The 26,151-nt window shown below is 59.9% G+C and overlaps 2 protein-coding genes across 6 annotated transcripts; both read left to right on the top strand.

Annotated features, from left to right (window-relative positions):
- The first annotated feature begins 708 nt into the window (after positions 1–708).
- Positions 709–13,391, top strand: Ccdc88b (coiled-coil domain containing 88B). 3 transcript variants are annotated; one of them, XM_013150728.3, is made up of 27 exons: positions 709–866; positions 1,088–1,224; positions 1,353–1,464; positions 1,545–1,614; positions 1,695–1,753; positions 1,843–1,926; positions 2,021–2,164; positions 2,365–2,510; positions 2,636–2,717; positions 2,867–3,025; positions 3,291–3,437; positions 3,551–3,659; positions 3,817–3,953; positions 4,031–5,140; positions 7,814–7,941; positions 8,011–8,128; positions 8,481–8,561; positions 8,669–8,809; positions 9,156–9,412; positions 9,748–9,891; positions 10,007–10,193; positions 10,310–10,455; positions 10,612–10,710; positions 10,916–11,082; positions 11,559–11,765; positions 11,915–11,977; positions 12,909–13,147. In XM_013150728.3, the coding sequence occupies exons 1-27, from the start codon at positions 807–809 to the stop codon at positions 12,962–12,964; spliced, it is 4,350 nt and encodes a 1,449-aa protein (XP_013006182.2). In that variant the 5' UTR covers positions 709–806; the 3' UTR covers positions 12,965–13,147. The 3 variants fall into 3 exon arrangements, 2 of the variants coding, with proteins under 2 accessions (XP_013006182.2, XP_063083496.1); XM_063227426.1 differs by having other exon boundaries at positions 710–866; positions 10,916–10,940; positions 12,909–13,391; XR_010040071.1 differs by lacking the exons at positions 10,916–11,082; positions 12,909–13,147.
- A 1,398-nt stretch (positions 13,392–14,789) lies between these two features.
- On the top strand, positions 14,790–24,906 carry Rps6ka4 (ribosomal protein S6 kinase A4). Of its 3 annotated transcripts, none has more exons than XM_003468194.5 (17): positions 14,790–14,955; positions 15,042–15,113; positions 15,774–15,992; positions 16,089–16,204; positions 16,744–16,851; positions 17,060–17,140; positions 17,226–17,329; positions 17,432–17,582; positions 19,976–20,140; positions 22,153–22,281; positions 22,361–22,494; positions 22,566–22,659; positions 22,854–23,027; positions 23,115–23,309; positions 23,469–23,628; positions 23,808–23,971; positions 24,097–24,906. In XM_003468194.5, exons 1-17 carry the CDS (start codon positions 14,901–14,903, stop codon positions 24,271–24,273), a joined length of 2,298 nt encoding a protein of 765 aa, XP_003468242.1. In that variant the 5' UTR covers positions 14,790–14,900; the 3' UTR covers positions 24,274–24,906. The 3 variants fall into 3 exon arrangements, with proteins under 3 accessions (XP_003468242.1, XP_013006184.1, XP_005003010.1); XM_005002953.3 differs by having other exon boundaries at positions 14,812–14,955; positions 15,042–15,067; XM_013150730.3 differs by lacking the exon at positions 15,042–15,113.
- The last annotated feature ends 1,245 nt before the right edge of the window (positions 24,907–26,151 follow it).

A 26,151-nucleotide genomic window follows, 5' to 3' on the forward strand; every position in this document is an offset into this window, starting at 1 on the left:
TACAAAGGCTCTAGTACAGCTGAATCTTAATTCTGAGCGTGTGGTATGTAAGGAGCTGGCTCCCCAGTGTCCAGTTTGTCCTATGGAGTGGGGAGTGTCCCATACCCTAGCATCCAGCACGGTGTCCGGCACAAAGAAGGTGAGCTGGAGAAAGAACTGGGGCCATGCAGTGGACAGTGGGGGACCAGGATGCCATCCTGGCTCTGTGATGTGTTGTTAGTACTAGTACCACATCGTCTCCCACTAAGGGATTTTTCCAGCCTGCTTACATTCCAGATGGGAAACTGAGGCCTGACCAGCTGAGGTTACCTGTTCACAGCCCCAGGTATAGAGTATGAGGTGGGGTGAGGTCAGAGGAGGGGCCATGGGGCTTGCCATGGGGTTCAGAGCAGGCTTTCTGGGGGAGGAGGCTTCAGAATTAGGCGGCCTGGGTGGGGGTGGTTTGGGTAGAGCTTAGAGACATCCAGGAGACAGGAAAGGAGGAGGAAATCTGTCATACCAGGAGAGGCCCTTGAGGGCAACTGAGGCCCAGACCCTTCCGTGGCCCTGGAGGGGCCCATGCTGAGATTGTATCTAGGGTTTCATGCTGGGGAAGAGAAAGCCCCCCACAGCTGCGGGCTGGCCCTGTCTGAGATGCTGAGAGGATGGGGGTTAGGCAGCTCCGCGAGGGGGGATGCCTGGCCTCGGAACCCGGAAGGAGGAAGCTGCACAGGGTGTCTGTGGCTCTGCTGGGATCCCCTTGGGGACTTCCTCTTCCTCTCTGGGCAGGTGTAGCTGCCGCAGCGGATCGACACCCTGACCCCGACATGGAGGGGGGCCAGGGGCCCAGACTTGGAGACTTCCTGAGCGGGAGCCTGGCCACCTGGGTGAGGAGCAGGAGGGCGTGGGCTGCAGAGGAGTGAGCCCAGGGACGGGTAGGCACTGGGCTGGGGACATCTGCTCGCCTGGGGGTGGAGTCCACAGCAGATGAGGGAGACTAAGGGGTCCAGAGCCTGTGACTAGAGGAGGGGGTGCCGGGGTTCACTGGGGCAAGTCAGAGGGCCCAGTTTTGTTCTGTTGGTCCAGTGGACTCACTCTTTCCCCACAGGCGCTGGGACTGGCGGAGCTGGTGGGGGAGGCGGAGGAGCTCTCGGGGACCGAGGAGGAAGAGGGGCCTCTCAGTCCGGAGAAGAGGTTCCTTCGGCTCAGCGATGGAGCCCTGCTCCTCCGTGTGCTGGGCATCATGTAAGGGATGGCAGAGAGCTGGAGGGGAGGGATCTGCAGAGAGGGGGCCCAGCTAGGTGGTGGGTGGAGCCTGCTGTGAGGGAGGTGGGTCCTCAACCTACCTCTCATCCATGCCCCCATGCCCACAGTGCCCCCAGTTCCCGAGGGGGTCCTCAGAGGGCCAGCGGCCATGATGGACCTGAGGCCCGTCGGGTGTGGAACCTGAACCAGCTGTGGACCCGACTGAGAGACTTCTACCAGGTGGGGGCTTGGCAGGGGAGGGTAGAGTGGGGACTAATGCCCTACAAGAAGATGCCTCATATCCCTGCCCCCCAATCCAGGAGGAGCTGCAGTTGTTGGTCTTGTGGCCACCCCCAGATCTCCAGACGTTGGGGTTTGACCCCCTCTCAGGTGCTGCCCCCCTCCTAGCCCCCTCCTGCTACCTCACTCCCCAAGGCACCCCTGTAATCCCTCTGGCTTGTGCCCCACAGAAGAGGCGGTAGAGGGGCTGGAAGGCCTGCTTCGGCTGCTGCTGGGTGCGTCGGTGCAGGTGAGGACGGAGAGGAGGGGTGGGAAGAGCTGGGCATGGCACAGAGGAGGGGACCCTGCCTCAGTCTCCCTACTCCTGTCTCCATGCAGTGTGAGCACCGGGAACTCTTCATCCGCCACATTCAGGGGCTGAGCCTGGATGTTCAGAGTGATCTGGCTGCCGTCATCCAGGAGGTACAGGGCAGGTGGATAGCCAGGACTGGCACTGTCCCTGAGCCAGCCCTGCCACTTACCTTCTTCCCATGAACTGCTCCTATTGTGCTCCTAGGTGACCCAGCCTGGGGCTGGTGTGGTGCTGACTCTAGCTGGACCTGAGCCTGGGGAGCTGGCGCCATCGGAGCTGGAGATGTTGTCCCGCAGCCTGATGGGGACTCTGTCCAGGCTGGCCAGGGAGAGGGACCTGGGGACTCAGGTTAGATTAAGGCACTACAGGGGTATCATGGACCCAGTTATGCAGGGAAGAAATGGGGGGCTTGGAGCCCAGCTGTAGGATTGGGGTCTGGGTCTTCAACTATCAGGGTTGTCACAACCAGATTCATCTTTTGGTGTGGAGGACAATGTGGGTAGACTGGGGATGGTGACTCCTGACCTTTAACCTGTGACCTCCTACAGAGGTTGGCGGACCTGCTGCTGCAGCCAAGGTGGGCTCCCTTGCTGCCTGAGGCTCCTGTCAGGGCTCCCACAGAGGGTCCTTCGCACCACCTGGCACTGCAGCTGGCAAATGCCAAGGCCCATTTGCGGCGCCTGAGGCAGGAGCTGTGAGTGCTTGGGGGACCGGGGAAGGGACTGAGCTGGAGGGGAGAGGGCAGGCCCAGAAGGGGGTAGGATTAGGGTTAAAGGTGTGCCTTTCCCACACCCTCCCTTCCATGGCGTATCTGTCCAGGGAGGAGAAGGCCGAGCTGCTGTTGGATTCCCAGGAGGAGGTGCAGGGCCTGGAGGCTGAAATTCGAAGGCTCCGCCAGGAGGTGCTCTCGGATCCCCCTGCCCCGCATTACTTCCCCTCACCCATCCCACTGCCCCCCAGCTCCGCTCCTTCCCATCCCCTATCCATCTGGTCTGTGGTTGGTGGGTCCCAGCTCTGCATAGAGTTCCAGTTCTGCGTCCTCTGGCCCAGGCTCAGGCGCTGTCGGGACAGGCCAAGCGGGCTGAACTGTATCGCGAGGAGGTGGAGGCTCTGCGGCAGCGGGTGGGCCGCCTGTCCCGACTACAGGAAGAGCTGGGACGGTGTCGTGAGCGGCTTCAAGCGGCTGAGGCTTGCAAGAGCCAGCTGGAAGTGAGGAGGGGGGTGGCAGGGCAGGGAGAGGCGGGTCGGGTGTAGAGTGGAGAGCGTCTCATTTTAGAGGGATTAGGGAACAGTCTTGGCTGAGAGGAACGGGGGCGAGGTCCATGTAGAGAGGTAGCGTTTGGGCTGGGCCCTCCGGAGGATGGGGAGGCCGAGGAAGGGGGAGAGGCAGGCAGGGTCTTGGGACCCTGTAGGCCCTGAAGAGCCTGGGGGCTGCCTGACACCCCAGGCCAGGTTTTCCCTGCTCTCCCACCAGGAGGAGCGCGTGCTCTCAGGGGCCCTGGAGGCCTCGAAGGCGCTGCTGGAAGAGCAGCTGGAGGCTGCCCGAGAGCGCTGTGCCCGGCTGCATGAGGTCCAGCGGGAGAACCTGCTGCTGCGTACCCGGCTAGGCGAGGCTCACGCGGTGAGGTCACCTGAGGGACCCCTGTGACCTCTTTTGGTGCTCTGTAGTGGCCTGCACACCTCACCTGGCTGCAGCAGGGAGGGCTGGGCCAACTCTGCTGCTTTGTTCGCCAGGAGCTGGACTCCTTGCGGCATCAGGTGAACCAGCTTGCAGACGAGAACGTGGAGCTGGAGCTGGAGCTCTGCAGGAGTCTGGAGCCACCCCTGGACTCCCCTGTAGAGGGTGTGTGGGACCCTGGGGTGGGGAGCCTGGGGTGGGGAGCCTGGGGTGGGAGTACCTGTGATTTCCTACAGCTGTGGTCAAGAGGGCTGTGGTCTGCATCCTCTGTATGTGGGGAGCCAGGGGGTACGGGAGGTGCTGATCTACCTCCTTCCCACAGCACCCCTGCCCGCAGCAGCCCCCTCGCTGCAGGATGAGGTGAGGGAGGCCGAGGCAGGGCAGCTGCGGACCCTGGAGCGGGAGAACCAGGAGCTTCGAGGCCTGCTTCAGGCACTGCAGAGGCAGCAAGGTGACCAGGTGAGTCCCACCCACCATGGGGGGGTGGCCCCTCCTTGCCCTCCCTGCACCTGATTCTCCCTCTCATGTGCCCTCAGCCCCCCCTGTTGGAGGAGCAGAGCGGGAAGTCTGTGCTTCTAGTACCGGATGGTGCCCCCCAGGCATCCCTGGGCTCTGGCCACAGCCCTCAGTCCTTGCTTTGCCCCCAAGTAGGGGATCAAGACCTCCAGCTGACTCCCCCTGCATCAGACTTATGCCCTGAGGGATCAGCTGAGAGTCCCCAGGCATCTGATTCATCCCGAGAGGTGACAGAAAAGCCCTTCCAGGCAGCTGGCATAGAGACACAGGAGGCCCTGGAGGAGCCCAGTCCCAGAGCCACTCTCCAGTCATCCACTTGTGTGGCCCCATGTCAGAATCCAGAGATCAAAACAGAGGTGCTGCAGTTGCCGGGAGGAGAGACTGGGAAGATTCAGGCTCCCCAAAAGGAGTTGATGCTTGAGGTTCAGGGTCTGAGAGAGGAGGGTCCTGAGTGCAAGCGAGGCTCCTCAGAGCCCAGCCACTGTGAGCTGCTGGAGAAGCCTGTGACCATGGGCCAGGAACTGAATGCGCCTACCAGACCACCAGGGGCCCGAGGCCATGAGCTGCGGCTGATAGGGATGGTCAGAGAACTGGCCCCTCTATCGCCACAGCAGACATCTGAAGGTGCTCCCAATGCCAGGGCCTTGGAAGGACAGATCCTAGGGGAAACCCTGGAGGGTGGTGTCTCAGAGCAGGAGGCCCTCAGGGAAGAGGTGGCACGGCTGAGGACAGAGGCTGTGGCCCTGGAAGCTAAGCTGGAGGCCCAGGCCCGAAGGCTGGAGGCCCGAGGTGCAGAGGTGGCCCGACTCTCTGAGGAGCTGGCGCATGCACGAAGAGCAGAGGCTGAGGCTCATCGGGAGGTGGAGGCCCATGCCCAGGAGCAGACCCAGCTGCGGGAGGCTGTGGAGGCAGCTGGCCGAGAGCTGGAGGCTGCATCACGGGAGCGGGAGGCGCTGGCAGAGGCCCTGGCAGCAGCAGGCCGAGAGCGGAGGCAGTGGGAACGCGAGGGGCCCAGGCTGCGGGCCTGGGCCGAGGCTGCTGAGGAGCGGGTGCAGGCACTGGAGAGCCAGAGGCAAGGCTGCCTGCAGGAGGCTGAGCAGGAGCGCCGGGAGAAGCAGGCCCTCAGTGAGGTAGGTTGGAGCTCTTGTCGAAGGTGTAAGTGGCAAACAGGATTCCAGGGTGGGTGCTGAGTTTGGGGTTATGGATTCCTAGCCCCAAGCCAGACTGTCTGCCACGTTTACCTAGGTCTCAGCCCATGGCCGTGGCTGGGGATAGGGTGGACCTCCTGCGTGGGTACAGTTGTGGTGCTCTGGCTATGGCAGTTTACTGCGCCAGCCCCTCCTACTATAACATGGGGTTGCCATTCCTTTGGGACAGTCATCATGCAAAGGGCCTGGATACTGTTGGGCCAAGGCATGATGTGAGCAAACAAGAAATGAATTTTCAGGGCAAAATGCCACAAGAGCCCTAGGGAGGGGAGCTGCCATCTAGGTGATAGGAGGCCTCAAGGAGGAATGACCAAGATTTCACTTGGTGGGGAAGGATGAAGCCATTAAGAGGTCCAGGAAGAGCAAGGCAAGGGGTCATCTCTGAAGGGGCTGGGACTCCATCCTCAGGCAGCTGAAGCCTCCTGAGGGTGTGGGCAGCCTCTTCCGTGGGGCTGGGTTTGTGAGGGTTACCTTGGTTGGCAGGAAGCCTGGGGCCATCAGAAGGCACTGGCAGCGCTGCAGGTAGCAGGTAGGAGAGAGAAGGCCCGGACATGCTCATGTTCACCCATTCACACACGTTTTACAGGTCGTGCCAGGCCCCGTGTCAGGCATTAGATGCATAGCACTGACAGGCAGCCAGCACCCTGGACTCAGACTGTGGCTCATCGGGAAGGCTTCCTGGAGGGGAGTAGAGGCTCCAAGGGTTAAAGATAGTCAGGCGTGAGTCAGAGGGGTGTGAGGTAGGGCTCACACCCTACCTCAGGTGAGTGAGCTGAGGATGGATTAAGTAGGGTTCCTGCTTTCTTCCAAGCTGAGGAAAGATTCGGGGCTTGTGTAGTGGTCAGTCCATGTTGAGAGATGCCCAGGGGAAGTAGGGGGACAGCACAAGGCCAGGAGAAGGGTGTGGAGCCAGCAGGTGGCAGTGTGGAGGGTAAGGGCCTCTGTGGTAAGGAATGGTATTATTTCCTGGCATGCGAGTCTTTCAGGTCCACCCTTGTTCAGGTTCAGAGAGGAGGGGAGGAGGAGAAGGAGGGGGAGGGGAGAGGGAGGGGGAGGAGGAGGAGCTCGCCTGGATCCCTCCTGATAGCCAGGATGACAACACTGGTGGGGTTGACTGGGTTAGACCTTGAGCAAGGCAGGCTGGGAAGGGGAGTTGAGGAAAGTAAGAGTTGGCATGGGTGACAGGGTGAGGTGAGGGGCTGTCCCTGGGGTCCACTTTGTAGGGTGAGACCAAGAGATGCCCTGAGGTCAAAGGAAATGCATCACATCCCAGTTTTTTTTTTTTTAAGCTGCATGGCTTGGGGCAAGTTACTTCACCCCTCTGAATCCTGGTTTCCTCACCTGTAAAACTGGAATAAAAACTAGACCTGTCTTCCAGGGCTTGTGAGATAATAAATGGAGAGTGCTTGGTGCCCTTGGCCCCTAGTGATTGCTGCAGGGAGGGATGCCTGCAGGGCAGGTGAGGGTAAGTGGGTGAGGCGGAAGAGGAAGAAGCTGGAGACTAGCGAGTAATGTGGGATTTCCCGGTTGGAGCAGTTCTTGGGGCTCCCTGGGTGTGGCATAGGCCTTGCTAGCCTTCTGGGAGGTCTGGGAACTAGGCATTTCCAGGTTGTGCCCTGGGCTGAGGCCAGGGCCTGCAGGGACAGGGCAGGACTCTGGGCCGCTCTGCCTTTCTCCTCCACCTTTCTCTCTACCTCAGCTGCACTCAGGCCGCAGGGGCACTTGGTGGCTGGCCAGGCAGCAGTACCTTGTGAGATTTGCAGTTTTCCAGCAACAGGCCAAAGGCATGAGTATCAGAAAGACCCTTGCCCATGGCAGGGCTGGCAGGGCTGTTCACAGGGTGATTGTTCCACAGGAGAGCCTTGTAGGCTTGGTTTCCAGGAGCAGGATGTGGCAGGTGGCTGGTTCATGTCCCCCTTCCATGGCATCATCTTGCCAGGACCCCTGTGTGTCAGAATGGTTTGGCCTACCTCCTGTGGGGTGGGCACCGACTTGGAAGAGCCTGCACCCTCCCTCAGAGATGGTGCATCCCAACTGCCAAAGCCCAAGGCCTTAACCTGTCCCTGTTCCCTCCTGACCTCCACTGGGGTTAGGCCTGCGACCCCCAAGTCCCTACACACTGAGGCTGGCCCCAAGGGGTGGAGGATGTTCTTCAGGCTCCATTCTACTGGGCCCCTGCTGCTCCCACAGGGCTGATGAGATGTCCCATAGGGCGCAGCTCCCTGTCCATGGGCCCAGGAAGAACTACAGTCTCAGAGAGGTGAAGATCCTTACAGAGTATTATCTCTGATTTGGCCCAGGGGCCCTGCCTGACTGACAGCAGGCTCTGCTCCCATTTCATAGGTGGAGAAGTAGAGATTCAAAGGGTTAAAGGTAGACAGGAGTGGTGGCACGTGCCTGTAATCCCAGTACTGTGGGAGGCTGAGGCAGGAGGCTCCTGAGTTTGACCTAGCAAGCTTGGGCAACTGAGTGACCTAGCAAGACCCTGTCTCAAAAGTAAAAAATAAAAATTCCTACAAAAATCCAGTGTTCCACTTGTTCTCAGGAAGGTGGAAGGTCATTCCTACCCCCTGAGCCTGCTCTGCCTGCCCTCAGGAACTCGAGAAGGCCACGGCTCGGGGCCTGGAGCTGGGGTCCCGGCTGGAGCACCTGCAGCAGGAGCTGGAGCAGGCGGCACAAGAGCGCCTCAAGTTTCTTCAGGAGCAGGAGAACCAGCAGCAGAGGTGGGAGCTACGCTCCACGGGTGGTGAGGGGCAGGGAGAGAGGCTCGGTGCCAAGGCTTCTCCTGGCAGGTACCAGGGCCTGGAGCAGCGGTTGGAGACTGAGCTGCAGGCAGTGGCCACCAGCAAGGAGGCGGCGCTGATGGAACTTAAGAGCAGGGCACTGAAGCTGGAAGAGGAGCTGCTCCAGGTGAGGCTGCAGGGACCTGCCCCACCCTCCTGCCTTCCCACAGCCCACATCTGGGCTGCCTGCGCCCTTCTTGCCCCTGGATCCTTCCTTAACTGCTTGCCTCGCACACCCCTGGGGCTTCTGGAGGGAGCACTGTACTGGGAGCTAAGCAGCTGGGTGGCCATCTCGGGATCTGCCCTCAGTGGACAGAACCTCTGCTTTCGGGTGCTGCTCTGTGACTCTGGCTCCGGCCCTACTGCTTCCCGGTGGCCCGGACGCTGACTGTTTCTGATGCCCCAGTGAAGGGGCCAGGCTCACTGGCATGGATCCCTGTGCTACCTCCCCAAATGACCTCCCAGACCTGTCCTTGCAGCTGCGCCAGGGCCCCATGGGAGTTTCTGAGCCACAGGTGGCAGCGGCCCAGGGCAGCCGGCTCATTGAGGTGGAGCGCAGTGTGAGTGTGGGACTGTGGGATGAGGGTGCTGGGGGTGGGGGATGCTAGAGGGGGGTGGTGCTAGAGGGGGAGCTGCCTAGGCAATGCTGACCTCACCTTCCAAACAGAACGCAACGCTGGTGGCTGAGAAGGCGGCGCTGCAGGGGCAGCTGCAGCACCTGGAGGGGCAGCTGGGGAGTCTGCAAGGCCGGGCCCAGGAACTGCTGCAGCAGAGTCAGCGGGCACAGGAGCATAGTAGCCGGCTACAGGTGGGTGGCAGCTGGTGCTTGTCCCCTGCGCACTCCCACTTGCCCTTTGGTTATTGTTTTGTGCCACTGCCTCTACCCCGGTCCCCAGTCACCTGCCCCACCTCTGCTCCCCAGTCACAATTACCCCTGTCTTCTGACCCCAGCCATCCCAGTCTGTGCCCTTTCTCTTCCCCAGCCCCAGCCCCAGCTCCATCCACCCATCCCTGTCCTGGCCCTCCTGCCCTTCCTCATACAACCTGGCACCACCAGACCCCACACTGGCTCTCCTTGTCCTCTGTCCCCTCCCCTTTGCCCACATTTTGGGCCTAGCATCCCACTACAAGTCCCCATTCCCTCCTCCTCCTAGGCCGAGAAATCTGCGCTGGAGCTGCAGGGCCAGGAGCTGCACCAGAAGCTGGGGGTGCTGGAGGAGGAGGTTCGCGCGGCACGGCAGGCCCACGAGGAGGCTCGAGGACAGCAGCAGGCTCTGCTGCGGGACCACGAGGCTCTGGTGCAGCTGCAGCGGCGGCAGGAGGCCGAGCTGGAGGGGCTGCTGGGCCGGCACCGTGACCTCAAGGCCAACATGCGGGCGCTGGAGCTGGCCCACCGGGAGCTGCAGGGCCGGTGAGCCTCCCCCAAAATACCCTGCTCCCTTCCCTATACCCACTTGCCTGGGACCGGGTTCCCTCAGCAGGTCTGACCCACCAGGAAATACCACAAGGTCACAGCTCTCTGGGACACCCCTGTGATCTATATGCTCTCTTGGGCGTCTGAGCCCCTGCACTTCTGGGCCAGGCTCACCAACTTGGCAGTGGTGGTGTCTGGTGTGGCCTTTTGTCCTGCAGCCTTACCTTGGGAGACCCATGTTCAGGAGATGACAGACCTTTGGGTCCAGTATCCCAGCACCCATTTGTCATGGTCTGGAGCTCTGCAGTCCTCTTGGTCCCTTGCCCATTCAGGCACGAGCAGCTGCAGGCCCAGCGGGCCAGCGTGGAGGCCCAGGAGGTGGCCCTGTTGGTTGAGCGTGAGCGCCTGATGAAGGATGGACATCGGCAGCGGGGCATGGAGGACGAGCTGCGGAGGCTGCAGAATGAGCACGACAGGTACCTGGCCCTTAGTCTAGCCGCGGTGTGCCCATCTGAAGTGGGTTGGCTGTGTTTGTCCCTGCCCTGCTGCGGGTTCCCTGGCTCTAACAGAACAGCTGTCTTTGCCCCCAAGAGCTCAGATGCTGCTGGCAGAAGTGTCTCGGGAGCGCGGGGAGCTGCAGGGTGAGCGTGGAGAGCTGAAGGGGCGACTGGCCAGGCTGGAGCTGGAGAGGGCGCAGCTCGAGGTGCAGAGCCAGAAGCTGCGCGAGTCCAACCAGCAGCTGGACCTGAGTGCCTGCCGGCTGGCCACACAATGCGAGGTGCTGGGGCCGGGTGGAGCTGGCGGCCCAGGGTGGCTGAGCAGAGGGTGAATGGGGAGAGTGGCTCGGGTCATTGCAAGCCAGGCTCATCCCCGACTGTTCCCCAATACTTGCAGCTGCTGACAGAGCTTCGGAGTGCTCAGGAGGAGGAGAACCGGCAGCTGCTGGCTGAGGTGCAGGCCCTGAGCCGGGAGAACAGGGAGCTGCTGGAGCGCAGTCTGGAGAGCCGGGATCACCTGCATCGTGAGCAGCGCGAATACCTGTGAGCAGGCTGCACCCGCCCCCAGGGCGCCCCAGGAAGTCCCAGACAAACCACTGGGGCTGACTAGCACTGGTCGGTCGATCTCACCTGTGGCATGGCTGCCCGGCCTGGCTGCCCCAGGCCTCAAGTCCACCCCTCCATTCCTCCTCCCACCAGGGACCAGCTCAATGCTCTTCGGCGTGAGAAGCAGAAGCTGGTAGAGAAGATCATGGACCAGTACCGAGTGCTGGAGCCCGGGCCCCTGCCCCGGACCAAGTGAGGACCCTCTAAACTCCCAGCTCCCCGGGGCTGACAGCCTGCCAACCTCCACCCCTGCCCTTCCCTCTGCCCCCCCCCCCCCCGGCCTAGCTCAGGCACAGGCCCCAGTGAGGGTTGGCTTGGTCTTTGCCATCTCTGACACAACCCTCCTCTTCTTTCTTCCTCCCTGTCCTGACCCTCTCTTGTGCCCTCTTGCCCCCAGGAAGGGCAGCTGGCTGGCAGACAAGGTGAAGAGGCTGATGCGGCCCCGGCGGGAGGGGGGCCTCCATGGGGTGCCACGCCTGGGGGCTGATGGGGCTGGCAGCACCGAGAGCCTGGGGGGCATCCCCGAGACCGAGCTCCCTGAGGGCAGGGAGGCAGATGGGACAGGTGGGTCCGGGGCCAGGGTCTCCCTTCCCTATGTCCCCCCATGCGCCCTCGGCCTCTGGCCTCTGCCTCGCTGCCTGGCCTGGGGATATGCTTCTGCCTGCCCAGATGCTTCCAGCAGCTCCATAGTCTGGGCTCTGCAGGGCCCCTCTTGCTGGCACCTTCCTCTTACCTAAGTTGCCACCCACCCAGTCCCACCCGACACAGGGCAGGGGCTGGAACCTGGGAGTGACAGGGGACTCTAAAAGCAGATGAGGAAACTGAGGTCCAGGAAGGGCAGGTATCTTGCCCAAGGTCACACAGTGAATTAGTGTTGGAGTCAGCACAGAGCTCAGCCTCTGGGGTGGGGGCTGCCCCTGTCTGCCTGGCCCCTTCTGTGCTCTGCGCCTTTCTCCCGGGCCCTGGGTCCCTTCGCTCTAGCCTCCCTGCTGGGGGGCCCTCCCTGCACTCTGACACCCTCCGGGCATGTGCCCTTGCAGGAGCCTCTTCACCGGCACCCGTGCGCCGGGCCCAGAGCTCCCTGTGTCTACGAGAGACCCTGGCTAGCAGCGGGCAGCGGCGGAAACTCAGTTCACGATTCCCAACGGTGCGAAGTTCTGAGTCGTTCAGCCCGGGGGACACTCCCCGGCAGAGATTCCGCCAGCGCCGTCCAGGCCCACTGGGAGCACCGAGCACCCATGGCAAAGGTGAGGGGCCAGGTCCCCAACTCTGTTAGCCCGCTCCTCCCTGTGGGCCCACCATTTGGGGTGAGGGGACGTCCTTCCCACCCCATGTCTGTCTCCTGCAAACCCTACCTGTCTCGGCCCTGGTCCCTGGGCTGCTTTGTATCGCTCAGGTGTGGAATGGGATGGCTCCACCAAGACCGCCCAGGAACATGAAGCAGATGCCAGCAGGGAGAGTGAGTGGGGTCTGGGAGGGCGTCGGGTGTCTGTCCTGCCTGGGCTCTGGCAGTCTTCACTCATCCGTCTTTTACCTGGTGATGCTCTTTTACTAGGTGCTAGCCGTGTGCTATTTGGGGACACGGCAAGGACACGCTGGGGTTGAGGGGGGTTACTCAGTAGACCGTACAGATATACATAATCATGGCCTGCCACAGCCCTGCCCAACAGAAGTACAGCTTGACTTTCTAGTAGCCTCGTCAGAGTAAAGAAAAAGAGCCCAGTGTGGTGGCAGACACCCCTCACTCCAGCATTCTGGGGAGCAGAAGTAGGATCACAAGTCTGAGCTCAGCCTGGGCAATTTAGTGAATTACAATAGAGACCCTGCCTCAAAATGAAAAAATGGAAAAAAGGTCTAGGGATGTCACTCAGTGAGAAAGCCCAGGGTTCAATCCTCAGTATTCCTCCTGCCCCCCCAAAAGGAAAAACAATAGTTAAAATGAATCTTAGTAACATGCCTTTTTGGTTTGTTTTGTGAGACAGGGTCTCACTACACAGTTCAGACTGGCTGTGAGCCCACTTTGTAGCCCAGGTTAGCCTCGAATTTTCCAGGATCCTCCTGCCTCAGCCTCCTAAGTGCTAGGATTACGGGTCTGCACCGCCATACCTGGCAATGACATATTTAACTCAGTATGCTTAATGATTGTGGTCTCAACATGTAGCCAGTGTTGTCAACAGTGGGATGTGGGACATTTTTCATTTTAAGTCTTGGAAGTTTGGTGGCCATTTCATGTGTGAGCAGCCGGCGGCTCAGGCCTGTCTCAGCTGTCCCACCTCACAGGCGACTCGACCTGGGGGCAGTGGGGGCGACAGTGTTGAGGAGCGCTGGAGGGTGAGCAGGAGGTGCATGGTGTTGGCCTTGGTGGGCCTGAGCTGAGCCTTTTCCTCCAGGTCTCCAGGAGCAGGAACTGGAGAAACGTCCCCTCGCCACGTCCCTTAGTCAGTGACACCATGGGGACAGGGAGCTCGGGAGTCCAGTCCTCTCGCCACTGGGGTATTAGTAGGGGCCCCAGGCAGCTCAAGAGCTCGGGTGACCAAAGCACCCAGGAGGAATTCTTGGACGAAGAGGCCTCGGCTTGCAGGTCCTCCACGGCCTGCACTAGGGCCCCGGCCTGGAGCTTGGACAATGTGGACAGGGGGGATGGCTGGCCCTCACGAGCGGCCCCGTCTTGGGGCCCTGGCCCTGCTGTACAGCCGTCACCGAGGAGGCGGTCTCTGGGGCATCCATCTCAAGAAGGTTGGCAGGAGAAGCCAAGAGAGCCCCCTCGCTGATCCAGATTGGGAGCCAAGACCCATTCCCTGGAGAACGTGGCCTAGCCTGCTGTCTGAGCCTTTGCTGGGACATGAGAATAAAGCTGAGAGGCAACCACCGAATCTGTGCTGTGTCTGCTGGCTGCGACGGTGCCAGGAGGCCATGGCCGTCTCCTGGCCGGCGGGGGTCTGGCCAGAGGCCCCCATCTAGACAGGGCAGTGAAACATGCTGAGGTCTGGACAAAGAGGCTGGGAGGTGGATGATGGGTTAGGAAAGCCGGCAGTCGGAGGCCTGGGGTTTGGCCCTTTTTTCTCCTCCCCATCTTCCTGCCTCCTCAACTTCTTTCTCCACCTCCCCAGGGCTCTCCCAGGCAGCGGGCATCACCTAGTGCCAGGGGCTGCCACAGAGGTGGGAGGGATGGCTGGAAAGGGGCACAATTAGATTAGGCGGCAGGATGTGAGTCAGGTCACCTGGGGCCACCGGGGGAGGGTGGGGCTGCCCAGAGCTGAGATGATGTGGACAGAATTTAGGGTGGGCCAGGCAGGGAGGGGTGGCCAGTCCTGCCTGCCTCCCGGGAAGACCTGCGGCAGCCGTACTCCTTCCTGCTGCACAGGACTGTGGAGTCAGGCGACCCTGCAGTCTCCAGCAGGCAGAGGAGCTCAACAGCTCCTTTCCGTAGGGCTCAGATGGCTTCCCAGCCCTGGAGGTGGTCCCTGGAGTCCCAGGCCAGCTGGACTGTGGGCCTTGAGGGGAGAGGACTGCCCCTTGTGTCTCTGACATTCCTTTTGTGTTTTTTTGGTACTGCAAATCGAACTCACAACCTTAGACACTATGCCACTGAGCTATATCCCCACCAGCCCCTCCGTCATTCCTTTTTGGGGCTATTTCCAATACTCTGGTAGCCAGGGCACCTTGGAGATACAGCCTTGCCAGGGCCCCAGGGGTGAGGCACGTGGGGTGTGTGTGTGTGTGTGTGTGTGTGTATGTGCATGCGTGCAGGGTGGACAGCAGCTGGCTAGGGCTGCACACCTTTCAAGGGGACACAGAAACCTTTTATCTGCAGCTTCAAGGAGTGGTCTAGGAGCAGGGAGGGCTCCTGACTGGTACTGAGTTGCTCCCTCTCACTAGTGATCAAGATAACTGAACAAAAGCAGCTTGGGGCTAGCCCTGGGGGAGAGTGTGTGCATGCCTGGGTGGGCTTCTCTCCTGGGCTTGGGGCCAGCACTTCTGGGCCCTCATGCAGAGGACTGCGGGCCTCCTGGTAGATACCTGGCTCTGGGCGCAGCCGCAGCCACAGCAGCAGTTGAGAGATCCAGTGGCAGAGCTCACCCAGTTTCTGCAGCTCCCGGGGAAGGCCGGTGGGGTCTCTGAGTGCACACCCTGATTGCTGGGCGTGGCTCAGGAAGCGGCCCTCCTCCACCCACTTTGCTGTTTGCCCACCCTCAGCCCTGTGCTGTCACGTTCCAGCCGCCTGACTCAGACCTCATGGGGCGGGGAGCCGGGAGGCGGTGCTGGGCGCCTGCTCTGCCCCAGAGGCGGCACCAGGAAGCGCCCGCCCCGGCCTGAGCCGCCATGTAACCGGCGCCGCCCGCCCCAGCCCCAGCTGCGCGGGCCCCAGCAACCCATCGGCCATGGGGGACGAAGATGAGGAGGAGGGCTGCGAGGTGGAGCTTCGGATCACAGAAGGTGAGCCAGGGGCCTGGCCATGGCTGCCCAGGCAGCAGGGAGGAGTCAGGGACTGGCTGGGCTCATTCCCCACCCTGTGTGTGCAGCCAATCTGACTGGGCATGAGGAGAAGGTGAGCGTGGAGAACTTCGAGCTGCTCAAGGTGCTGGGCACGGGAGGTGAGGACCCTGTGTGCTGGGAAGGTGTCCCAGGCGTGGAGCATTGGGCCTCCTACCCACACGTCTGCTGGGGCCTGGGCCAGGCCACTGGGGAGGCCCCCCACCCTTTCCCGGCACGGCCTGCCTTGCCCGCCCTGCCCTACTCTGCCAGGGTTTTGTGCCCACTTGCAGGGCACTCCATAGCGAGGTTCTGTGTGTGCATGTCCCCTGCTGGGATTTGCCAGCCCCCCTGGGGGACCTGCACCCTCCCAAATGGTTTGCACACCTCCTCCCCTTCTCCTGAAGTGAGAGCCCCTTCCCACAGTTTGCAAACTCCCAGCTCTGGTCTGCACATCCCGCCTCCAGCCCCAGCCGCACCTCTGGTTCCCTCATTTGCATCCCTTCTCCTCCCTTTGATTTTTCTCAGGTTTGCACATGCCCCACCCCCACCCAGCCCCTGGCTGCAGGCCTCCTGCTTTTTTACATCACCTCCTTGGTTTTGCTGAGCACCCTCCAGGGATGTGCACACCTTTCCCATAGAAATCTCTGCCAGTGTTCGGCACACCTGCCTCTCACTTCCAATCTGCACATCCCACCTGAGTTGGCACCATCACCAGCCCCAGCCATCCGCCCCAGCCTCCCGCTCACCACCCACCCTCTGTCCCATCACCACTCCCACAGCCTACGGGAAGGTGTTCCTGGTGCGGAAGGCAGGCGGGCACGATGCGGGGAAGCTATATGCCATGAAGGTGCTGCGCAAGGCGGCGCTGGTGCAGCGCGCCAAGACCCAGGAGCACACGCGCACAGAGCGCTCGGTGCTAGAGCTGGTGCGCCAGGCGCCCTTCCTGGTCACACTGCACTACGCCTTCCAGACGGATGCCAAGCTGCATCTCATCCTGGGTGAGGGTGCACCGCACACTGGCCTGGGCTGGGGGGAAACACAGGAGCAGGCAAGACGGTGGTCTGGGCCAGTCCTGACTTCCATGGCATCCCCAGACTACGTGAGCGGTGGCGAGATGTTCACCCACCTTTACCAGCGCCAGTACTTCAAAGAGGCCGAGGTGCGTGTGTACGGCGGTGAGATCGTGCTGGCTCTGGAACACCTGCACAAGGTGGGTAAGGCCCTGGCCTCCTGGCTGTGCCATTGGTGCCTGAGCCTGGGCCTGATGGGCGGCCTACAAACACTGCAGGCTGGGGTCTCCCCTGGGCCTCTGGGAGCTGGGGGTAGCTCAGTGGGGCCTGGACCCATTTGATGGGGTCTCCTCCCTGGCTTCTCCTTGTGGAGATTTCCTCTCACAGGGAACTGAGGGCTGCCTCTACCAAACTTCCTCAAATGGCGGCCTTCTGTCTGAGCTCCCAAGGCCTCCTGGAACTGGGTTCTTCACATTCTCTGCTTTCCTCTTCCTGGATCCTTGGGGCCCATCCCATGGGGGCCTGTCCCATGGGGGCATGTCCTTTGCTTTATGCCTTGGATGGCCTTTCCTAGCTCATGGCCCAGTTCTGCACGGGCCCACTCCTTCCCTGGAGGCCGTCTGCAGGCAGATGATCTCTCAGGTGTCTCCTTGTCCTGGGCCTGGTGCTGGGACGAGGGTTATGGGCATTGAGGAGGGTCTTGGGGTGGACATCTCAGTGGCCCTCCTGTTCCTAACAGCTGGGCATCGTCTATCGAGACCTGAAGCTGGAGAATGTGCTCCTGGACTCTGAGGGCCACATTGTCCTCACGGACTTTGGGCTGAGCAAGGAGTTCCTGACGGAGGAGGTGAGTGGGCCCCGTGCAGGCGTCTCCTTCCTGCCTGTGTCTTCCTGCTCCATGCCTGCGGCCTGGGGGTGCGAAGTGAATAGACCCAGAAGTTCCCACTGCTCGACCCTCCAGCTGCACAAGTTGAGTGAGTCCTGCTCTGAGCCTCGGGCGCCGCTGGGGCCCAGGAGCGGCTGGGAAGTACAAACCAGTCCTCTCGTCCTCCCAGAAAGAGCGGACCTTCTCCTTCTGTGGCACCATCGAGTACATGGCCCCTGAGATCATCCGTAGCAAGGCAGGGCACGGCAAGGTGGGTTGGAGAGAAGGCTGGGTGGGGTACTGGGTGAGAGGCAGGGAGGCCTGGAACCTCACTGGGCCTGGCCCTGGCCCCGCAGGCTGTGGACTGGTGGAGCCTGGGCATCTTGCTTTTTGAGCTGCTGACGGGCGCCTCACCTTTCACACTGGAGGGCGAGAGGAACACACAGGCCGAGGTGTCTCGGTGAGCAGGGCCCTATTGGAGGGCAGTGAGGGGGCTGCAGGGCCTGCCAGGGCTGGCCAGGGAGGGGGGCTTGCTGCCCCTGACACCCACTCATCCTCCCAGACGGATCCTGAAGTGCTCCCCTCCCTTCCCTTCCCGGATCGGGCCTGTGGCACAGGACCTGTTGCGACGACTGATGTGCAAGGACCCAAAGAAGCGGCTGGGTGCGGGTCCCCAGGGGGCGCAGGATGTAAAGAACCACCCTTTCTTCCAGGTGAGGCTGCTGCTGTTGCTCTGGGTGGGAGGACAGATCAAGGATGGGCAGAGCCCAGCCAGGTCCCTCTGTGGGGAGGCCCCGGCAATCAAGGAAGCAAGACTAAAAGCGAAGGCCACACTGTGTCAGTAATAGCTGGGTCTCACTATGCAGTTCAGGCTGGCCTTGAACTTGCTCATACAGCCCAGGCCAGCCTTGAACGCACAGTGATCCTCCTGCCTCAGCCTCCTGAGTGCTGGAATTACAGGCATGCACCACCATGCCTGGTTCCTATCCATCTTCAGGGAAGCTGGGCAGGTGTTTTCCTGGAGGAAAAAACTTGAGGCTTGATAGGGACTTGAGCCTGGGCTGGTCAGCCCTTTCATGAGACAGACAGAGAAGGCACAGGAAGTGGTGCAAAGCTGGGGTATGATCTCTAGATAGGTTTTTTATTGTCCTAAAGGAGTAATAAAACTCACTCTCCTGTCTGCTAGCATCCACCCAGGGGTTTTTCCTCTTTATCTCGTGGTCTGTGGGCCTGGAGTTCAGAGGGACACTGGTCAGCCCACTGGGTGTTCTGAGTGCACACGCCCAGGAGTGTGTGCGCCATGCAGTGCATTGGGCCTCATTGTGACAGCCTGTTGGGTGGCAGCACCGTGTGACCCTGCTGGGGTTGGCCCCCGGCCTGTCTTTACTGATGCAGAAAGTGAGGTTTGCAGAAGTCATTTGCTTAAGTCACCCAACGGGTTAGTGACGGGTCTCACATTTCCTAGAGTTTGGGGTGATAACGAGGGCGTCCACTACGGGGCCAGCTTTTCTGCTGCTCTGGCTGTGAGAGCAGTCCCGAGTCTTCTGGGAGGCCTCACCCAGAAGGTGCTGTCTCAGACAGGACCTGGTGTTCCCCTGAGGCCAGCGCTTTGCAGTGTGTGAGCAGTCACTGTGCTGGTCAGTTTCCTGCACCGAGGGTGCTGGAAGGGCCTGGAGGATGGGTGCCGGGAAGGGCTCCCCGCATCTGCCCTCCCTCTGGACGGCCTCTTTGGTGACGGCAGAGCTGAAGTCTGGTGATGGATTGGGGGCCTTCAATCCGAGTCAGGTTTCTTGGCTGTGGGTGACAGGAAGTCCAGCTCAAGGTGGCGGAGCAGCTGCCGGGATGGAATTTGTGTGTAACAGAGGTCTGAAGGAGACAAAGCTGCTTTCTTCTCATACAAAAGAAATCTGGAAGTTGGTGGCAGGGCTGTGTGACATTTTCACTGTGTCATGGTGTCCTCAGGAATCCAGGCTCCTTCCTTTTGCTCTTCTATATTGTTATTAATATTATCAGTATTATTAGTAGTAGTCGTAGCAGGTTGGTGATACGTGAGGAATGCATTCGTGGAGGGGCGTTAGCTCCACTCCTTCTTCCCTTCCTTCCCTCCTTCCTTCCTTCCTTCCTTCCTTCCTTTTTTCCCCATCCTCCTTCCTCCTTCTGTTCGTAGCATGTACCCTCCTTGCCAGGGCCGCTGACTGCCACCTAGGCTGCTTGCCAGACAAGAAGTAGAGGGAAGAAGGGCACAAGAGCTCTTATCAGCTATGTGCCTCACGTTGGAACCTTTTTTCCTGGACTCCTACTTGATAGCTTTTGCTTACAAGTGGCTGGGTGCCCTTAACTGCTAGGATGCATTTGTAAAATGGTGTCTTTTAGTTGTGTATATTGGTTTCTGGAATAAAATTGAGACAAGGTCCAAGGATACTGGGCAGGCAATGAACGGATTCTGCTCCGTCAGCTTGCACATCAAAGGACGTATTTCCACCCTTGTGAAATGTCCTGGGAAAAGTGTCTGGCTTCAGGCAAAGCTGCATCCAGGTGCTGAAATGATGTTTCTTGGTTCTGCTTTTCTTTTCTTTCTTTTTTTTTTTTAAGTGTTTCATTGCCTTTTGTTTTCATTTCTATAGAATTTGGATGAACCTAGGGCCTTTGCTCTGAGTTGCATCCCCAGCCTTTTTTTTTTTTTGGGTGGGGGGAATAGTACCAGGGATCGAACTCACGACCTCAAACTTGCCAGGCAGGTGCTTATGCTGCCAAACTAAATCCCCAGCCCTTTGGTTCTGTTTTTCTGCATGGGGTCTTCACCATTAGATTTTAGGTGAGTCCATAGCAGTTCCAAACCCACATCTTCCCAGATTTAAATCCAGCAGGAAGAAAATAATATTTTTTTGTGCCAGTTCTATTAAAGTTCCAGAATGAAGTGTGGTAGGATATGGCAGTTCTCCAAGAGGAAGAGGGGTTCTGTTACCAAACAGAGGGAAGTGGAAGTGGGGTAGGGTGGGGCAGGAAGAAGATTCCACCTCAAGTGCCAGAGGTGCTCTCGCCTCCCTGGGGCCACAGCGGGTGGCTCTCCAGGGCCTGCCTCAACTCCCCTCTGCCTCCTCTCCAGGGTCTGGATTGGGCAGCCCTGGCTGCCAGGAAGATTCCAGCCCCATTTCAGCCCCAGATTCGCTCAGAGCTGGACGTGGGCAACTTCGCAGAGGAGTTTACTCGGCTGGAGCCTGTGTACTCACCCCCTGGCAGCCCCCCACCTGGGGACCCCCGAATCTTTCAGGTGAGTGAGTACTCATGGAACTCAGATGCTGGATGGGGCTGCCTGTCTGCTCCCACTGGCCGGGGACATTGCACAGGTTCTGTGTCCTTGAGACCAGCATCTACCCCAGACCCCTCCCCTAGGGAGCGGGAACTGTCAGTCTCAGAGGCTGCTATGGTATGGCGTGTTCGGTGGCTCATGGCTTGTCTTTAAAATTCACGTTCATTTCCCTCAGGATGAGATGGCCTGTTGGTACTGTGTACACTGAACCCCCAGACCCCCTTTTGAGACAGGGCTTATTGTTCAGGCTGGTCTCGAAATCACTGTATGGCCCAGCCTGGACCTGAACTCCTGACAATCCTCTCAGCCTCTGGGATGCTGGGATTGCAGACATGCACCAGCACGCGCAGCTGAACGTCTGTTCAGAAGCTCAGCCTGTCAGCCGGGACTGAGCTCTTCTGTTCTGCACTTGAGGACAGGTCCTTGCTGGGCTCCTTAACTTCAGGGCTCACTGTCATCCTAGCTCATGGTCCAGAGGGCGTCACTGAGTGCCCAGAGGCCTGGGCACATCTCTGTGCCCTTGCACACGCTGTCCCTCTACTTGCCTTCCCTACGTACTCGCCTGCTGTGCTCCCGTTTGTTGATCGGGTGCCATCCCGGACCACCCGCTCACCCCCGTTATGCACCCGCTCTCTGTGGGCCACGCCTTCAACTGAGCAGTTTGTTATCATGTGTCCTGACTGACTCTTACGGAAGTCCCCTTGTGGGAGCAGGACCACATGTCCCTAGGCCCAGCTGGGGGCCTGGGCTGCAGGACGAGGTCCACACATGTTAAATAAGGACAGACCAACATCAGTATGTTGGGCCAGCTTCCCCTGTGAAACTCAGAATTGACTGCGCTATGCTCGAATGTCCCTGGCTGCCCTGTCGCGGTCTAATAAGAAAAGCCCATCTGTTACTCATTCTTGGAATGATTCAGAAAATATGTCTGGGGCCTGTTCGGTGGTGTGCACCTATAGTCCCAGCTACTGGGTTAGCTGAGAGAGGAAGATGAGAAGTTTGAAGCCAGCCCAGGCAACTAAGCAAGACCTTGTTTCAAGTCCTAATAAAGAGGGCTGGGAGAAGACTCCTTGATGGAGCACTTGCCTAGCATTTGGGAGATTCTAGGTTCGATCCCCACCAATGCAAAGCAACTGAATGAACAAAGCCAACCCTAAGCAAGTGTACTGTGCCAGGGGCCTGTGAGGGCCAAGGCCTGCCTGCGTGGTGCTTGTGATCCAGTGCACAGAGGGGAACATTTTCAGGACAAACAGCACATTAAAATTACCCTTGAAGATCTCCCAAGTTGCCAGAACAGGGATCCTTAGGAAAGACAAACAACTGACTTGGTTTCTTTTTGTGTCCTCAGTGGCTCCGCCTTGAGGAGGAAGCCAAAGTCTGGCTGGGAGTGGAAGAATAAGGTTTTCCTCTTCTCCAGCAGACAGGGTTGGCTTCTTATAAGCTAAGTGCGTATGATGTCACACATGGTCTCTTCCAGCACTGACCCACTGTTTTCTGGGTCACTCACTTGTGCCAGGCACATTCTGGGGGGGATAACTGGTGAGAGAGGTGGGGATCACATACTGGTGGAGAGCCAGGCATGGCCCCCTGTGATGAAAAGACAAAATGGAATAAAATGTGTTTGTATTTCCTTTTTTTTGGCACGAGGAGTCGAACTCAGGACCTCACACTTGTCAGGCAGGTGCTTGTGCCTCAAGCTACATCCTGGGCCCTGTTGTTTTTTGAGACAGGGTCTCACTGTGTAGTTCAGTCTGGCTATGAACTCACTTTGTAACCCAGGCTGGCCTTGAACTATGAATGATCCTCCTGCCTCAGCCTCCTGAGTGCTGGGATGATGGGGGTGTACACCACACCTGGCCATCACTTCCTTTGTGCACCAGGATGCCTTCACCCCAGATCTTCCCTCAGTTTCTCCCTGAGAGGTCTGAGCCTTCTGGAGCTCCTCATCTGCATGCCCACCCTGCCGCCCACAGGGATACTCCTTCGTGGCCCCCTCCATCCTGTTTGATCACAACAATGCAGTGATGACCGATGTGCTGGAAGTGTCTGGTGCTGGAGACCGGCCAGGCCGGGCAGCAGTGGCCAGGAGCGCCATGATGCAGGTCGGCTGCGCTGGGCCGGGGGAGGGTCTTTGTGTGTGGCTCCCATGTGGGCCCTCTGATGCACCCTTCTGGCTTCCAGGACTCGCCCTTCTTCCAGCAGTACGAGCTGGACCTGCGGGAGCCCGCGCTGGGCCAAGGTAGCTTCTCAGTGTGTCGCCGTTGCCGCCAGCGCCAAAGCGGCCAGGAGTTTGCAGTCAAGATCCTCAGCCGCAGGTGAGCACCTGACACCGGAAGCCTGGGTGAGCCAGCATTGCCTCTCTGACCCCCTGCCCCTCTGTCACCAGGCTGGAGGCGAACACACAGCGTGAAGTGGCTGCCTTGCGGCTCTGCCAGACGCATCCTAATGTGGTGACGCTGCATGAGGTGCACCATGATCAGGTGGAGTGGCCAGCAGGGACTTGGGAGAAGGCCTGTGCTTGGGAAAGAGGGACAGGTCAGATGGGGGACCCGTGGGGACAGGGAGTTGTTCGAGGTGGGATCTCCGGGGAGGAGGGCCTGAGCACTGGTAGGCGGTGGGAGGAGGACCAGGCATCCCTGGGTGGTGACCGAAGTCTTGTGTGCCCCGCCCATAGCTGCACACCTACCTGGTCCTGGAGCTGCTGCGGGGCGGGGAGCTGCTGGAGCACATCCGCAAGAAGCGGCACTTCAGTGAGTCTGAGGCCAGCCAGATTCTGCGCAGGCTCGTGTCCGCCGTGAGCTTCATGCACGAGGAGGCCGGTGTCGTGCATCGCGACCTCAAGCCCGAGGTGGGCACCGGCCCAGGGTTCCACAGGCGGGTGGGCCCTCGCGGGTTGGGGGTTGCCACTGACTCACAGTGCTGGCCACCCTCGCAGAACATCCTATACGCGGATGACACGCCGGGGGCGCCGGTCAAGATCATCGACTTTGGGTTCGCACGGCTGCGGCCTCAGAGCCCCGCCGGGCCCATGCAGACGCCCTGCTTCACGCTGCAGTACGCAGCCCCTGAGCTGCTGGCACAGGGTGGCTACGACGAGTCTTGCGATCTCTGGAGCCTGGGCGTCATTCTGGTATGGCCCGATGCGCAGCAGTCGGGCTGGGGCAGGCATTGGCACACGGAGGTTAGAAATCTGCGTCCCCACTGGGCACCAGGAGCTACCCTGTGGGGAAGGAGAATGGCTCTGCGGGCCCACCAGGGTCCAACTCGTTCCCCTCCCCGGTCTTCCTAGTACATGATGCTGTCGGGACAGGTCCCCTTCCAAGGGGCTTCAGGCCAGGGCGGGCAGAGCCAGGCGGCAGAGATCATGTGCAAGATCCGCGAGGGCCGATTCTCCCTCGCTGGGGAGGCCTGGCAGGGTGTGTCGGAGGAGGCCAAGGAGCTGGTGCGAGGTGCGGTGTGGGGCTGGAGGGGAGGCCCTGTGTGGTATCCCTGCTGCGGCAGGTGGGGTCCCTGGATCCCGTGTTTGGGTTGGAGGCGTGGAGTGGGGATGAGAGTGGGGCTGTGAGGACCTTTCTGGGGCGCAGTCTACACCCAAGGCCTCCCCCAGCACTTCATCACCTGCCTCCAGGGCTCCTGACTGTGGATCCCACCAAGCGGCTGAAGCTCGAGGGGCTGCGGGGCAGCTCGTGGCTGCAGGACGGCAGCGCGCGCTCCTCGCCCCCGCTGCGCACCCCCGACGTGCTGGAGTCCTCCGGGCCCGCGGTGCGCTCGGGACTCAACGCCACCTTCCTGGTACGGAGCGTGGGGTGGCACCAAGGCTTGCAGAGCTGGGGGGAGGCCAGTCTGGCCCCCGGCCCGAGGGGCTCCTGAGCCCTTCGGAGGTGGGGCGCGGGGCGCTGACCCTCCGCTTCCACCAGGCGTTCAACCGCGGCAAGCGAGAGGGCTTCTTCCTGAAGAGCGTGGAGAATGCGCCGCTGGCCAAGCGCCGCAAACAGAAGCTGCGCAGCGCCGCCGCTGCCCGCCGGGGCTCCCCTGTGCCCGCCGCTGCAAAGGGGGCTGCCCGCCGAGCCAACGGGCCCCTGCCCCCCTCCTAGCCCCCGCCGCGGGGACCGGCCTGGGCCTAAGAGCAGCCTTCCCGCCTTCCCACCCACTCCCCGACAGAGCAGAAGTATTTTTATAAGCAGAGCATTTTTTTAAAAAAAATGTCTAACCAGGTAGTTAGGGCTGCAGGGAAGGAGGGGCCTGCTGGAGACTTGGGTGTGGGGGCCTCGCCCCGGCAGGGGCCCCCTCTCAGGGGCTGTGCCATCGGAAAGGCTCCTCCCCTCTCCTGGCCCTGAGTTGCCACGGAAAGAAACTGGGACCCCTCCCCTGTCCTCCTCTGAGGCCTTGCTCCTTGGAAGGGGGTGCCCCGCAAGCCGTCACTTTATGGACTGTGTGTGCAATTCTGCCCGCCAAAGACCTATGTGGGGTTGGGCTAGAGAGCCTGGGGGCTCATGGAGCGTTTTTTGGCTCATTTTATGTCACCTGCTTCTCCCCTGTTGGGGCTAAGGAGGGAGGTAGCAGCCCCTAAAAGGGGAGGCCCCCTTATTGCCCACTCACTCCCCTTTGGCATAGCCGCTCCTGGCCGGGGGTGGGGTCTTGGGGGCCTGAGCTGGGCACCCACTAGTCACTGCCCTGCGTGTCCAGGTTGTGCCTTTGCCTTTGAAATAAAAGTCTCCCCAGTGCTATGTGTGGTGTCTGTGTCCATGGGGCTGGAGTGTGGAATCTGGGGCAGACGGGCTGCTAGCCATCAGGGTCTGGGACCTCAGAGAGGAGGGACTGGCAGAGTCTTCAGGGACAAGGGGGTATCTTTGTCCTGGATTTTTTTAAAGTTTAATTTTTTGGAGACAGTGTCTTGCTAGGTAGTTTGGCCTGGTCTTGAACTCACTGTGTAGCTGGTATTGATTCTCCAGTGATCCTCCTGCCTCAGTCTCCTGAATGTTGGGATTACAGGTGTGTGCTGCCATGCTGTGCTAGTCCGTGGTTGGTTTTGTTTTGTTTTGTCTTTATGAGACAGGATCTTACTAGGCAGTTCAGGCTGGCCTTGTGCTCACTTTGTAGCTGATCTCAAACTTGCAGTGATCCTCTTGCCTCAGCCTCCTGAGTGCTGGGATTACAAGTGTGCCCCACCATGCTTGGCTCTAGACCTTGGAGTTTGATGTGGGCAGGAGGAGAGCCAAAGTCTCACTTTATGTGTGTAACCAGGGCAGCTCAGTCATGTATCATTTAGCAATCTCTTGACACTTAAGTAAAACACAGGATTCAAAAAAATTTCTTTTGTACACAGTGCAGGGGTAGCTTCAGGTAAGGTCTGATCTGGATTTAAACACACCCTCAGCTCTTTATTCTGTTTCCTTCCTGATGCTGCAATCTGGGAGACTCTGCTCACAGGCCAAAGTGTGGATCAGCTGCTCCAGAAGCTAGAGACTGAAAATCTGGTGACAGGGTATTTGTGGAAGATACTGTCACTAGATTGCAAGGCCAGTGTCCCCAAGGGGAGACCTGAGCTGTACTCAGATTGGGTCCACTGTGGTCACGTATGCACTTCGAAGCAGTCCCCATGCGCAGGGATGCCATATACTGATTGGCTGAGATCCAGCTCGTGAACTTGCCCTCTGGAAACTTGCTGGGTGGCGAGCAGGGGCAGGGGTTGGTCCAGAGGAGCTCAGCTGGACCAGGCTTGCCTCAGAGGCCCTCACTGTGGTCAGAGTAGCATGGCATGGAAGAGTCTCAGGGAGTGTTCGAGGCTCCTCTCTGGGTGATGGTTGCTGTGTGGCTGTGGGCATGGGGCAGTTGTGGCCTAAGGTCCTTAGCTAGACCTCAGGTTGGGGCCTTTGTCTATTTAATATGAGTGAGTTGGACAATATCTTGAGGTACCTCCCACAGAGCTTCCCCCTATAGCTGTCCTTTGGGACTCTCCAGTGGACCATCCC

The sequence above is a fragment of the Cavia porcellus genome, unplaced genomic scaffold (genome assembly GCF_034190915.1).
Source record: "Cavia porcellus strain 051 isolate PalLab524CR breed Dunkin Hartley unplaced genomic scaffold, mCavPor4.1 scaffold_17, whole genome shotgun sequence".
Classification (NCBI taxonomy): domain Eukaryota; kingdom Metazoa; phylum Chordata; class Mammalia; order Rodentia; family Caviidae; genus Cavia; species Cavia porcellus.